Source organism: Cariama cristata, unplaced genomic scaffold (genome assembly GCF_000690535.1).
Source record: "Cariama cristata isolate BGI_N322 unplaced genomic scaffold, ASM69053v1 scaffold40258, whole genome shotgun sequence".
Classification (NCBI taxonomy): Eukaryota; Metazoa; Chordata; class Aves; order Cariamiformes; family Cariamidae; genus Cariama; species Cariama cristata.
In genome coordinates this window covers 53849-68232 of record NW_009630348.1, presented here as the reverse complement: position 1 = coordinate 68232, position 14384 = coordinate 53849, and the positions used below count along the sequence as shown (strand labels likewise).

The 14384-nt window shown below is 43.1% G+C and overlaps 1 protein-coding gene across 1 annotated transcript in view; it reads left to right on the top strand.

Annotated features, from left to right (window-relative positions):
• Nucleotides 1-768: 768 nt before the first annotated feature.
• EXD3 (exonuclease 3'-5' domain containing 3) overlaps nucleotides 769-14384 on the top strand; it is a gene marked incomplete at its 3' end in the record, with an annotated part of 65982 nt that continues 52366 nt past the window's right edge. Inside the window, exons 1-4 of the mRNA XM_009705467.1 lie at nucleotides 769-817; nucleotides 2723-2787; nucleotides 6936-7106; nucleotides 8374-8541. Coding sequence (XP_009703769.1) covers nucleotides 769-817; nucleotides 2723-2787; nucleotides 6936-7106; nucleotides 8374-8541 — 453 coding nt within the window. The remainder of the gene's footprint in view (nucleotides 818-2722; nucleotides 2788-6935; nucleotides 7107-8373; nucleotides 8542-14384) is intronic.

Genomic DNA, 14384 nt, shown 5'->3' with positions numbered 1-14384 from the left:
GATGAACAGGAACCTCTCTGGCATTCTGGTGGGAACATAGTTATTGCTTCATTATCCATGCCAACGACACTCATTTTTCACTCTTTAGGGGTACCAGGAGAACCGTGAGTCCCCCAAAGAGGTCCTGCAGGAAAAAGAAAAGATGACTTGTTCATTTCTTTCAGGAGCCAAAATGATGTGGACTTCCACATTTACATCTTCTGTCCTAGCTGGAGGGTAGTTAGATACAATGGCTCAAGACCCAATGTGAACTGCAGCGTCTTTCCACTCTGATGGGACAAGGCAAAAGCATGATGTTGCTTTGCTGTCTTGCTTATGTTTGGCTCTCGAAGTGACTGCTTGCGGGTTATTTTGTTATGTTTAGCCTCTGACTACCTTTAATCCTTAGATACTTTCAAGGCTTTACCAGGTAAGGAAGGAAACAACACTGTTCTGCACCAGCCTACCGTGGTTAGTATTTCAGTGTTTCCTCTCCTTGTTCAATCCCTGTTCTGGAGAACTGAGTGGGAATTGTCTCCTTACACACAGACGGAACGGAGAGCAAAACCTTTTGGTCAGGTCATGCCAGAAGATGGGTGGTTACCCCCCCTGTGGTTGACCACCTCCTGTCTCAGCGACTCGGCACTGGCTGCCTGACAGCAGGGCTCAGCCGTGCCCCGAGACATTTCATAGAAATAATTGCATTACGGGTGCATTCGCTTCCAGGGTTGGGGAAGGGGGAAGGTTGTTTCCTACTTATCCATGCTTGCACAGTGGCATGCTGGCAACATGCCGAGTCGCTTCAAATTGACTGGAGAGACAATTTTCATACGTCTATGTATTGAAAAAATGGTGAGATCAGGTTTCAGTTACAGGGAGGTAAGGCAGGAAAAAGTCACGTAAGAAAAGGGCTTGTTTTGTTGATTGAGGTTTAGAAAGCTTTTTAACAAGTTGAATTATTGGCTGTATCTGAAGTGAAACACTGCTTTCCTAACTGCCCTCATTTCCTGTATCATTCCAGCTTGTTCACTGCATTAATTACAGTTCAGATTTACAGTGTATTTGGTTACACACTGGGTTGCATTCTAGTTTTTTTCCTATGTGTATATAAATTTCTTTGGGAGTCAGGCCAAGAGGAGAGTGTGTGTATATAAGCATGCACACACACATGGGCTGAGTTTGACTGTTCGTTTCTAATTTTGTGGGGAGTAGGGATCTGGATTTTCTTCTGTTTTCTTGTAAAAAGAAACTTTTCTTTTTCCGAAGGAGAAGCAGTAGCTGAGAACAGCCAGTGTTTGGAGAGTTCAAGATTTCAGAACAACCAGAGATGAGAGAAAATATTATCTTATGAATTGTAAATGTGGCATTTTAAATTTGGCTGGTGTTTCCCAGAGTTAGTGGATAGTGGTAATACTATCACTCTCTTGGCTCGACCAGTAGTCAACTTGCTACTTGAAATATTTTATAAATGCAGTGCTTCAGAGTTTAGTTGGATGAGGTAGGGCTTTTCACAGTTGAAGTAGCTTTTTGTGACCTGAAATATGAAGTGAGATGGGATACTAAGCAAGAAATCCAGCATTTGGAAATGAGCTGGAGAAGGAACTGGAGAATGCAGAGGTGATTGAAAGAATGTTTCCTTTTCAGTTTAACATTTTTCTTTTGGCCTTGTGAAAACATGAGAGGAGATGCACTAAATATACGAGGATTGCTTTTGGAGAACTCATTCAGATTTTTAAATTCATTCTTCACATATAAACTGTTGATGCAGTAGATTTTCATTCAGAATATTCTGAGTCATGGTTTCATAAGTAAATGATTGCGAATTAAATAGAACCAGATATCAAAAATGTTACTGCTTTAAAAATGAAATATTCCTAAACGTTTAGTTCAGAAATACTGGCATGATGAATGATAAAAGATACAAAATAAGAACTGAATGCAAGTTCTCAAATAACTAGGTGAAAAGTAAAAGAGAAAAATTCCAAATAACCTTCGTTTGAAATAATGAATCAGTTTTTTTTTTTTCTTTCCTTTTTTTTTAGCCTTGCCACTAATGGCAGCAGCATTTCATCTTTCCTTTTCCTCAAACACCATCTTACCCGAATCCCATCAGAGCCCAGCTTGGTTCCAGCCCTGCGTTGCTGGCCGGGCCCCGCACAGGCAGGCTGGGCTCTCCAGCACACAAAGGCTCCCTTGCCCTTGCCAAGCAAATAGAGGCTGGTCTTCCCATGAATTCACCCACTCGCATTTCCATCCACAGATTGCAAAGAGGTTAACACTTTAGAGCCATTTCATTAAAAATGAGTGTGTTGATAATCCTTTCCAACCTGTGCAAGATGCTTACTCTTCTAGGACCATTTTGGTTTAATATTAAAAAGAGGGAGTGGTGGGGGGACCGGTGGGGATGTATTTGATGCGTAGCAGCAGCATGATTTAGTTGTAAATGCACCAATACAGCTTTTCAGTATTTGAGCCCGTGTGGGTGTTTAGTTAAAGCCGTGCACGGATGATGTCTGTTATTTTGTTAGGATTTCAGAGTGAGGGATTTTAGCACTTTAATCCTGACTGACAGTTGGAAGGTTGGTGGTTTCAAACACAGTGGCATGGAGTAGCTGATTTCTCTTCGGTGGAACAATGCACCAGTGTGTCTAGGCTGCCTGTACAGAGCCAATAAATCTGTTTTGTTTTGTTTTTCTCCCCCCTTTTTCTCTCTCTCCTTCTCTTTCTCTTCCCCCTCCTCCAGGCCAGGACCCACTCCTATTGCTGAAAACCCTTCAGCTTCTCTGGACAAAGAAAGAGATGAAGAAGGTAAGACTGAGCCTCCCCTCCATGCTGCAGTTAATAACTGCATGCAGAGCATGTCCAGACGCAGATCGCTTAGGTCAGACCTGCAATTCTTCATGATGGCTTTCAGTTCCAGCACACAGGGGAAGAGCCTATGCATTTGCAGCAAGAAGTGAAAAGAAAAGGTAGCTCTGTGTGATGTGAAGCAGCTCAGGGGCTCGTATAAAAGAGTTGAAGTTTACAGGGCTGAGTTACAGAGGGGGAAAAAAATCAAAGTTGCTTTTGTTTTCTTTCAAACACTTTTTTTGTCCATTAAATGGAGGATCTTTGGGGGGAGGGGGAGAATATTTCTAGTAGCTGAAAAAATGAGGGTTGAAGTCAGTAGAAAAGTGCTCTTTGCCAAGTGGAATGATATCAAAGCCTTCACATTCAAAGTATTTTTACTGTTTTTTTCTGATTTGGTTTGGTTTTGCCTTTTAGAGTGGTGAATGCAATTTACACTGCCTGTCTAAAATTAGTGCTATATTTTTATACAGCACCCTATGGGCTCTACGTGGAGATTTCTCATAGGGAGTAAAATATACTTCATCTAAATTTGGGAGCTTGAAAACTAACAAAAACACTAGATGCATCAGCTTAGTGGTGAGTTTCCCATGTTTAACTCTGCGTTGTTCAGGCAGGTTCATAGCTGAGATGTTTTTTTTCTGAAAGACCCAAACACCTGCAACTCGCCGCATAGCCATGTGGAACGTGTCCTATGTGAAATGACTGGTGTGGCTGAGTACCTTGGTGTACGTGCTCCATCCTAAGTGTGTGGAGGGTTTAGTCATTGTCCTTGTCTGCCGCACTTAGACTTTCCATTACTGATAGTCTGTGGTTCCCAGCCGGAATAATAAAAAAACTGGAAACACAGTGTGAGAGATGCCTTTCTAAATGGTCAGTCCATGACATAGACTTGAGCTCAGCAACTCTGAAGCCTTGAGTTTTCTATCAAGTTTTGTTAGAGCTGGAGGAAAAAAAAATGTTATTTGTTAGGTTTTGAGGGCAGTTAATCCCACAAAACAACAGTAGGAAAGAGTAATCATCAAAATCTCTGTACTGCATACCCTGGGATATGTGTGGATTGTGAAGAAAAATACTCTGAAAGAGACAAAGCCTCCCGTCGACGTGTGCTTGGGCAGAGAGCACCGCAGCTTTCCTGCTGAGGGTGGAAAAGCTTGAGGATCCCCATGAGTCACACTTGCAGGTCCGCTTATTCAGTTTGTGTTTCTGGACGGGTCATCCCGGTGAGACGCGTGGTTTTGCAGAGCATGCAGGCTGCAGCTCCGCGGTGGGGCGGGTCTGTCCCCTTTGAGCCCACACTCCAGGTGGCACGGTGTGGCTGCAGGCACGGGCAGAAGTGTGTTTCTGAACCTGGAGGATGCGTTTCTGAACCCCGAGGAAAGCCTTTTTAGAGAGGTGAGGAGGTCTGTGGAGGGACCAGGTGGTGGCACAGCAGCAGCTGCCTCTGAGGTAGGGAGCACAGCGTGAATGTCCCCAAGGGTTTCTGACACCTGCTCATCACGCTGTCACTGAGATGGGCTAATCCATGCTCAGGGCATCGCCATCCTTCAGGCATGCAGTGCACCCACAGCAAGCGTAGACACTTTTTTCAGGGGCAGCCACTGCCGTGCCCTCTGTGTGCAGCTCAAGGTGTGTGGTGCTGCTCCTTACATCCAACCGTCCACTTCAAATAAATGAGGGAAGTTGACTTAAATACAGCTGAGTCTGCTCCGTTAACATCTAAAGGGCAGGGAGCTTCTTTGCCTCTCGCTCTGTGTAAATTTAAGTCAATACTGTCTATTAACTAGTGTGAATGAGCCCGTTGATCTCAAATCAGTGACCATGAGCAGAAGGAGAGTATCTGTCCGAGGTGTGACCTTGGTTCTGGAACGTGATTATAAGAAGTGGTTATTTCCTACATAGCAAAGACAGTTTTGGAATAACCAAGAAGCAGCAGCAGACTGCTCTGAGCTGTGTAACTAGAAATAAGGGACCAAAACTGAATGAAGGAGTATGTAGTTGGAGCATCAGCAAAATTTTCCTATTCCCATGATCTCTCAGGCTGTAGAAATCCCCCAAGGAGCATTCCCTGCCATGGGAATCAATTGAAATGGAAATGGCAATTACACGTTTGAGAAGAATCTTTCTCTGGCAGAGAGACGACCCAGGCAGCACAGCTCTCTTTCCTCTCTGATTTAGGTGTCTCATGCCTTTTTTTTTTCCTTTGTTTTTTTCCCCCCTCAAACTGTACATACCATAGTTGAAGTCTTCACATTGCTAGGAAGTTTTGAAGAAGGTTTTTCCCCTGCTTGTCAAAGTCTAGCTGGTACGAAGTCAAGACTCAATCTAGATAACAGCAGTTAGTGCCCCTGGCAGTTGTGTCAGTGTTTGGAGATGCTCTGCGTGTGAAAGCAGGCTTGTGCTCTCACGGGACCTCGTGTCTGCTGGAGCCCATCCTGCCAAAGCCCAGGCTCTGACTCCAGCCTAAGGAGGAGCTGAGTGGTGTGGTGAAAGCTCTTGTTCAATCTAAATGTGCTGAAGTGGGGCTTGGAGGCAGGGGGGTGGGGGGAAACAGCAAAGAGCAGAGAGGCCATTTAGAAACAGTGCAATTTAGTTGGCGAGTTGCTTTGTTTTCCTTTGGCTGTTGTGTTAGATATTTGTGGTTGGATAAGAGCTTGCCTTTTCCTTCTGCTGAATCTCACAGTGAAGTTGGAGCCCTATGTTTAGCATCACAAATTCTTGCCACGGGGAAAAATACTTGCAGGGAGAAATCTGTTATCTAAAGTCACATCTTTGTTAGTCATCAGCTTTTTCATACTGCGTTTGATAATCTAGTGAGAAAGAAACAGTTTCTGTCGTAAACGATAGGTTTTGTGGTTTTTCCAGACATGAAAGACACTATGGAAAATAACTGTCTTCCAGTAAGTACTGTTGATGAATAAGAAAGAACAAATTCATTGGCAAATTTTCTGTAGATTTTCTTTTGTTTTCCATGTCGTTCTTCAAACTTTATGTTGTTTCCATTGGAAGCTATGACTGGGGCCATCATATACAGTAAATTAGAAGTGCTGGCTGCAGGCGGGAATGAGCATCTTTTGGATTTTGCTTTTTAGCCAGAAAAGAAAGAGAGCAGCTGCTCTTAGTGACTTCTTGTTTTCTGTCTCTGCTTTTGCCTTGCTCCACGCCAGTACATGTACCATGCGGTGAAAGGTCCTGTGTGGGTACTGAAGGATACCACTTCTTCACCGTGCCAACCCTCCAAGCTCCTTGGAAACTACTTCTAATGTAAACATTATAAAGATATTGCTCGGTACTGCTAATTTATCACTTCTACCAGATGGGTAGTAAGTAGCCTATTAACATTCACAAAGTGAGTGTCCAATTCCTTCACATTTCTAAACACATCACCCTGGGATTCTTAAGATTTATGTCGTGGAGTTTTCCCATGTTCCAGGCCCTTTCGTACGGCCGTTAGACATGTGGAGGTGGGTAGTCGACAGAAAATACCCTGCTCAGGTAGGTTGGGAGGAAAGGAGGATGATTTGCAGGATGGCAAGCTGACAGTTTGAACTCTGATATTTCTTTCTTTTTAATCTCGTGTGTAAAATCCAAACTATTTTGATAGTCCCAGATATTCCTGTTACGGTCAGGAGCATTACAGCATCGTGGCTGAAGTTGGCTGTCAGGTCAAATATGAAAGTTTGTGGTACAAGAATGAGGAGGAGGGGTTTATTACTCGTAGGTCTGTTAGAAGATGAGTAGGTTTTTGAGCCTGCTTATCTACCTTCAATATTGCTATTTTCCTAATAACACCACTTTCTCCAGTTCACTTCTTTTTTCCCCCTCCCCCAAATCCCAAGCCCCTTTGTCTGCCCCACAGAACAACTTCTCTGTCTTTATGGGATAATTAGTGTGGACAATTGCTGCTTTTCCCATTGGGTTTGAGGTGCAGTGAGCCATGAAGGAATCTGTAATGACATGAAAAGTCACTGGAGGCACGGATGGTGGCTGAATAGCAACAGTTACCTCTCTGAATAGATTAAATTAAAAAAATAAAGCTTTGTGTTCAGCTGGGGGAAGGGAGGATTCACTAATCTTTTTGTACATGGCAATGTGGTTTTGTATCTCAGCAGCTCAAGGAAGAAATCAGGCGGGGCTTTGCAGGACTGGAGGACCCATTGGCAGGACTCCTGGACATGCTGGAGAGCAGCAGTGATTGGAAGGGGAAAGGGCATTCCCTTGGGTATTGCATCACCACTGAGCTGCAGCTTTGGATAAGAGAGCATCCTGCTGTTCAACAGGTTAGAAAAAGAGAGAGCAAGAGAGCTGGGAGAAAGGAGAGGGCAATTGGTTTTAATGTCCCTGAAGTGTCCCCAATTTCACTTTATTCCATAGTCCAGTGTCTTCTCTGTAGTCTCATACAAACACAGTGTGATGGGGTGTGAAATTCGTACTGAGATGTTGTTATCTGTTGTATGCTGGCCTGAAAATGAAATAATATTAGAAGGTGTGTTGCAAGAGCTCTGTTTCCTCTTCCAAACTGGGATTTCCATCTTTCCCGATCAAACCACTTTGTTCAAGGGTTGATCTTGCAGCCTTTGCCGGCCTGGAGGCTTTCCCACTGGAATTCACATCCCTGCTGTCAAGATAAAACCAATTGCAGTAACCTATTCCGCGTATTCTTCCAGTTCTGCAAATAGAAGCCAGTTACTGTACGATTGCTTAACTCCTGCCATATGGTGGGGAGCTTTTATCATCAGGAATGCAGAAAATGGTAACAGTATGACTTTTCAGCAGCTGAATGATTAGCTTTGTAATGTTAGGTCATCAGATTATACATCCTAATGTTTACCATTCCATATGCCTTCATATATTCTGACCTACTGAGACTTTCTCTGTTTTATATGCTTTTGGTTCTGAACTGCAAGATACTTTTATATTTGTGTTGTTTCACTTCCCGTGTTTCCAAATGGCTCTTTTTAGATGTTGAGCTCTACCATTACAGCATCTGCAAAGTGCAATGAAGTGCTACTGCCACTGAAATTCCTGTGTCATAAGAGAATGATCATGTAGGAACACAAGGATTAATACTTGCATCTGTGCATCTTTTGACTATGCTTTTGCTTTTCCTGCCCTTTTTGCGCCCAGGAGCAAGCCTGGGAATGAAAATTGAATTCTTGTGCCTGATAGGTGAGATCTCCCTTGAGGGGAGTTGCTGGATTCAAAAGTTTTCTCCTGGGAACTAGAGGGGAGGATTTCTAAATAGCTGTGTTAGTAAAAGAGGGCATTTTTCCAGTTTCATATTTTACTTTTGCACAAGGCCATATGCTTTTTCCAGAATTATCCCGCAAACATTTAATGTTTTTAAATTGGATGCTGTGAAAAAAATGTGTATCATATTGTTCTGATTTCTGCTTGCAGACTCCATGGGGAAATTGGAGAATCCCTTCCCAAGGAATTGGCTTATTCCACTGTTGAAACAAGTTGCATTTTCAACTACCATTGAATTGTAGCCATCTTTACTAAATCTGTGTTTGATTTTTTTTTTTCTTTTTTTTTTTTTTTCAGTCTGGCATCAAGCTGAAGAAGTTGCAGGCCCGTGTGCTCAGAATACTAGCCCAGTACCCAGCTAATCTTCTTGACCCTCTGATTAGCATTTACCAGCTCCATACAGCAGACCGGAACTATTTGCTTGAACATGTCAGTCATCTTTATCACAAAGGCGATTACAAAGAGGTGGGTCATGTCTTTCAAATAAATTTACCTACCCAGCTCTCTAGTTCTCTGTTAATGTCTGTGTCCTTTTTTGGATGCATTTCAATGTGAATTCCGTTTCATCACAGCAGCTGCACACTGTGAATGGTACAGCTTAGCATGGTCTTCCCATGTACATGAGCAGGCTGTGTTCAACCTCATTTTTTCTAATGGCTGAGTACAGAATGGCAGTGAATCCTTCCTCCACCCCTTTTTTTGACCTTTGAAAGTAATAGGTTAATAGGGTTTAATTTAGAGAATTTAAGAGGATGGTTGTGTTCTTTTTTGTTTTCCTTGTCCTTGGCAAGAAAAGAAGGGATTTTAGTAGTTGGCCATAGACCTGCTGTGCTATCTGCAATCTGCCTGCAGCAAGGAAGGGTTGGAAAATCTCTTTGTTCCCACGTGGTTACCCTAACCAAAGGGTTCTCAGTTTGAGGAGTTCCGAAGCCTCTTTACCGTGGAGGCTCATATTTAGAATGTGTTACTTCTTGTGTATCTGAGTTTAAGAGGCTGACACTGGCAGGAGTTCACCAAACCCAGAATTTTACATGTTTTACCCTGTGGTTTAGAGTACTTGCAGCATCTCTGGCATCACCATGGTGTCTTGGTGGCCTTGTGAGTGTTCTCATGAGCAAACTACAATACTGTTAATGCTTTTTTTTTTTTAAAAAGACAAAAAACATAGGGTTTTTTTTTCTCAAAGGAAGATGGTTTGCTTTGATAGTGTAGAACAGCTTGATCTTGTTTAGCAAAAGAAAAAAATCAAATAGCATTTTAAAAATCTTATTCTTCAGTAAAGCCAAATTCCCAAGTGTGATTGTGGAATTCCATTCTTGTTGATTTCTTTGAATACTGAAACAAGGCTATTTCATGTTTGATTAGAAGTTCAGAGGTAGCTGCTTGAAGCTTACTCTTTTGCTCAATAAGTTTTTGAACGTGAGTGTTTGAAAACCCTAACAGAAGTGTAGTAATTGACTACATTCAAGTGTGATTTTTAAGTTCATGGCTCCAGATATATTTATTGTTTTCATTAGAAATGCAGTTCTTTCTAGATCTGGTTTTGGAAAACTCTAAATTTTTTTTTGGTGGAATTGTTTTTCTGTTCTTTCTTCCACAGAAAAGCTCATTTGCTAGTCATTCCCAGTGTGAAGAACAGGAAACCTCAACTGTTGCTTACCCTCGGCCATAACTTTCTTCTAGTTTTGTTTTGTTGCCAGAAGGATGAATAGAATTATTTCAAGAATAACAGGAAACCTTTTACTGCCCTTGGGGACTGATCATACCTAAGTTCACAGCAACTAAGTCCCAAAAGCCTGGAGCTCGGGCTCTGAGCACTTGCAGTGGGCTATGGCATGTCTGTTCGTCGTGCTCTTCCCTGTCTTTCAGATGTGGCAGTAAAGCAGATTCCCATGTAGGATTTTTGGCTTTTCTGTCTCTCACCTGAAAGGACAGAAATCCTTATAAATCCTTGCTGTTGTTATTTATTTTCTTGCTGTATTTACAGTAAGACACCAGGCATTTATTCTAGAGCGCATTAATCCCTTTGCCGGTCTTGATGCATTTACTGCTGTGGTGTGCGAACCAGGGAGGTCCCCAGCTCTGCCCCACGGTTTAAGGCTCCTTTCTCCCACAGAGGTTTTGGAGAAAACGAGATCCCAGAGATCCTTGGGAACGGCCAAGGCGGTTATTTGTTTCTGAAGCACATCTGGCCCTCTCTGTATGCCCTGTTTTAGTAGAGCTGGTGAAAAGCTGAACCAGTTTGAGAATCGCAGCAGGCGGGAGTTTTGCAGTGAGCTGCCGGGAGGGCCGCCTGACGGGGCAGGGTGCAGGTGTCATGGGGGTGGCAGGACAATCCTCGGCTGTACACAGGCAGTGGTGGGTTTGGTGGAAGATGGCACAGGTGGAGGTAACTTTATTCTGATTTAGCAGCATCAAGTAGTGGTAGCTGTGGTGAGGAGGCACCTGATGGGGAGCGCTGGCCAGCGGATGGCACTGGTGCTCCCGTGATGCAGGAAAACAAGCTGATACGGTCAGAGTTAAAGGAAAAAGTGGGGACATGTAAGTGGGGTTTTTGAGGCGTCTGACCTGTTTGGGGTTTGTATCCATTCTTTTGTGAGTGGAGTTGGCAGCTGCTGGAGGAGTGTGGCAGTGTGGGGCCTTGCAGGGTGCTCTGGAGCTGTGCAAGGTTCCCGGCTCTGCTCTTCATGGCCCCCAGGCATGAAGAGACAGAAGGGTATGGCGTTCCGCTCAGGTAGTATCAGGTGAAATGTGGTGGCTTTGTCCCCTTCTCAGAAGCCTTCCAAAGCCACGGGCCATGGCTCCACACCACCCTCGGCCCGGGCTGTCCCAGGCCGTGCCGGAGCCTGGTCGGGCTGCGGGTGGATGGCTTTGTGGGAAGGGCGATGGCTGCTGGTGGGGCTGGGACAATGCGGGGATTCAGCAGACCGGGGGTAATGCAGTGCGAGCGAGTCTGTGAGAGGCCCTGAATAGACCAGGCTGTGCTTGAGAAGAATGAGGGGTAGGCAGAAGGCAAGCTAGTGTTTCATGGTCATCTTATGTTACACTTCAGTCTTTCAAAGAGTGTCTGGGGCTGGTTGAATGAACCTCTCTTGCACTGCGAATGCAGGAGCCTAGAGACAAAGGGGACTCTTGTCACTCGCAGGCCCCTTTCGGGAATAAAAGCCATTGTCACATGAACAGGGGCAGTCTGGCAGGCTGTGCATGCTTCAGTGCCCCATGATATCGCTAAGTCTCAGCAGAAATCACATTCAGGGCCCTGTCAGCTTTGATTAGCGGGGTCTCATGACTTAATGTTCTGCGATATTTCATGTCTAAGGGTGGCGGCTGTCTTTCTGTGGGATGAATGCCCTCTATTGTCCACTGAGTTATTTTATTTACATTTTTTTAAACAGCTTATAAAGGTAAAAAGATAGCTGTGCTTAAAGAAAAAAAATCAAATTCCTTTGCTTCTGGATCAGTAGTGAGTGCTGCTCGGGTCAGATACAGTGAAACTTGTTTTCACAGTCAGCATCAAAGTTCTCGTCTTGTTTAACAGCTTTATAGTAAATTCTGAACAGGTGGCAGTGGAGCTGGATTTAGGAAGGAAACAATAAATAATCTTTTTAGCCTCTGACAACCAGAAATATTCTTGGGCCTGAGAGAGCTCCCACTCAGACTTCTCTGTATCAGTGACCAGCAGCATTTTTCTCCCCTTCATCAGTTTGGTTCTTAAACAAGAATATTGGACTAAGCTATTAGTGGAACAGGGAGTATTTGGTTTTTAACAGGTTTTTTTGGTTGTTGTCCATCCAGATTTCTCTTTTTTCAAAAGCAGAGTGTATTTTTTCTACTAATGTTTCATCTGTTAATTTCTACGAATGATAAAGGTTGATTCTATATGTTAAGTTTAGTTAATGTTTGATCTTTCAGTTAAGATTATGTGGATTATCTATTAAAATTCAGTTGTTAAGATTTGTCATAAAGTAAGTTGGAGTACCCAGAGAAAAAGCTCTGTAGACACAGAATTTTGTCAGCAATACGTACTATTACGGAGTAATTTGATAATTCGGTAGAAAGGATGGTTGACCAAAGAGTTAAACTTAAAGGAATACAAATATGCTAAGGTGTAGAAATGCATAGTTCGATCACCAACACAACCTTTAATTTTCAGTGTAATGATGTTTTGAACACTGATACAGGGATTTTACTCTTTGTAGTCCTACTTCACACATGGTGCTTGAGTATATATGGTGTATTTTTGTGAATCTGTCAATACAGTTGGATGTTAAGATTGATTGAGCACATTAATGGATATTCAGATTTTGGATTTCTTCAGTCTGACTTTTTTAAGCTGTTCTCAGGACAGTGAAAATGTCTCTGATACTGATTCTTTCTCCCATTCACCACCTTAATTACAAAGACTTGTATTTTAAAGCGTGTGCATTTGAATTTCCTTGTTTCTTTTAAACTGAAAATAATAATCAATAAGAAAAACAAGGAAAATGTTACAGGAGATGTTTCTCTTGTAAAGATGATGATGCCAATCTCAACCCTTTTTTCCTATTAACTTAATCTACTGCTAAAGGACAGTTTTAATGGCGCGTTGCCTGCTAGATTCATGCCACTCCAGAACAGAGGTAGCCAACCTGCGGACCATGGACCACTCTGCTGCCTGCTCCCAAACACCGTGTTTTCTGGAGCCGCCTCTTCCATGGGCATCTGTCTGGTGAAGTGGTTGGGAAGGAGCTTGAGTGTTGCTGGGAAATAATAATTCAGATGGCAGAATTCTGCTCCTACTGCCAGCATTTCTGGGCTCTTGTCAAGCAAGCAGGGTGTCGGAGAAGAGGTGCAAATGTGCAGCAGATCTAGCCATACAGAGAGTCTGGATCTGGAGGATCTGGTGAAGGTGGGTGGCCTGTGTGCCCAGGAAACTTGGGCAGTGCTCTAGAGGATCACTCATTTGTGAGGATGCACTGACCAGTTAACCAGGTTTAAAACTGCTTTGAGTGACCTGAGGAAGACAAATCACAGAAGTGTTTGTTTCACTTCCCTCTTCCCTTCACCTGTGCGCATGCATGTTCCAACCTTGAGTTTTACTTCTCTTCCCTCTACCTCAAATTCTTTAGATATGAGTAACCTGTCACTACTTCATTTTGACCATCTCACTCCTTATAACGCATGTTCATGCTCTCTTGAAAGTGGACCTGGGAAATCTCATGTTTTTCTCATTTCTGAAGATCTTCCTGAAGACAGCTGTGTGTACTGTGAACTCTTTAAGCAGGAAGTAATTAAACGTCTAACCTGGTGTCATACACTATGCAGTGATGCACTCTGAGAGTTTGAGCAAAGCTGATTAGCCACAAGTTTGAAATGAGCGATTCCAAAACACAAACCAGATGTTCCCAATGATTAATACGTGGTGTGCCTTTTACTCAATTATTTCTATGGTTATTATGTATCCAGGCTTTGATCACTGTGATTTTCTTAGAGTTGATGTTGGATCCTCTTCTGCAAAGTTCTTGTTCTGTTGTTTGATCTGTTTTATGGGTTTTCAGAAATTCCTTCACTATTGGTTCAGAAATACTACACAAAGTCAGGCACAGACATATTTACCTTTGTGTTGTCCCAACTTGCTTGCAGCAGAGCTAAGTAACGCAGGAGTCATCAGAAACCATTTGTGTCTGTCCTGCATCATCACTCCAAGCAGTGCAACTCGCAAAAGGTTATTCCTCTGATGCTAACCCCACCGTGGGAAAACTGCCTAAATTGTCAGTGTAGACACCACCCAAGTGCACATGCCCTTGCAGATAAGATCTTGTGTGGCTTCCTGCACTTCGTACTCTATATGGAAAGAATAGTCATTTTTAGATGAGATGGAGCAAATTACATTCAAAACAAGTATGAGAGGATCAGGTATTGGTGCAGGGTGCTCTGGGCTTGTGCGTTCACTTCAAAACACTCCCCATTTTCCCGTACTCTTATTTTTGCAATTGCGTGACTAGAAGAGTGGTCTGGTGCTCGTGGCTTGGCCTGCATGCGTCACGTTTGGGTAACTTCCCCCATCCTATGGTCAATGCACCTTTGTGCATTTTAGATATAATTTAATGTAGTATTACCCAGATTTTAATTCTTCCTCATCCTCATCCAACCCTCCTTTGCTATATTTTTAGGTGTTTATCCTTAGGAAACAAACTATTGCAAAATGTCCAAATGTGATTTTTACTTTCACCGTAATTAGATCAAAGAATGACCCAAAGCGTCCTCGAGAGCAATGAGAAGACTCCCGAACTTTGATGGGATTTGAATCAGGCAGTGGGTCATCTTTT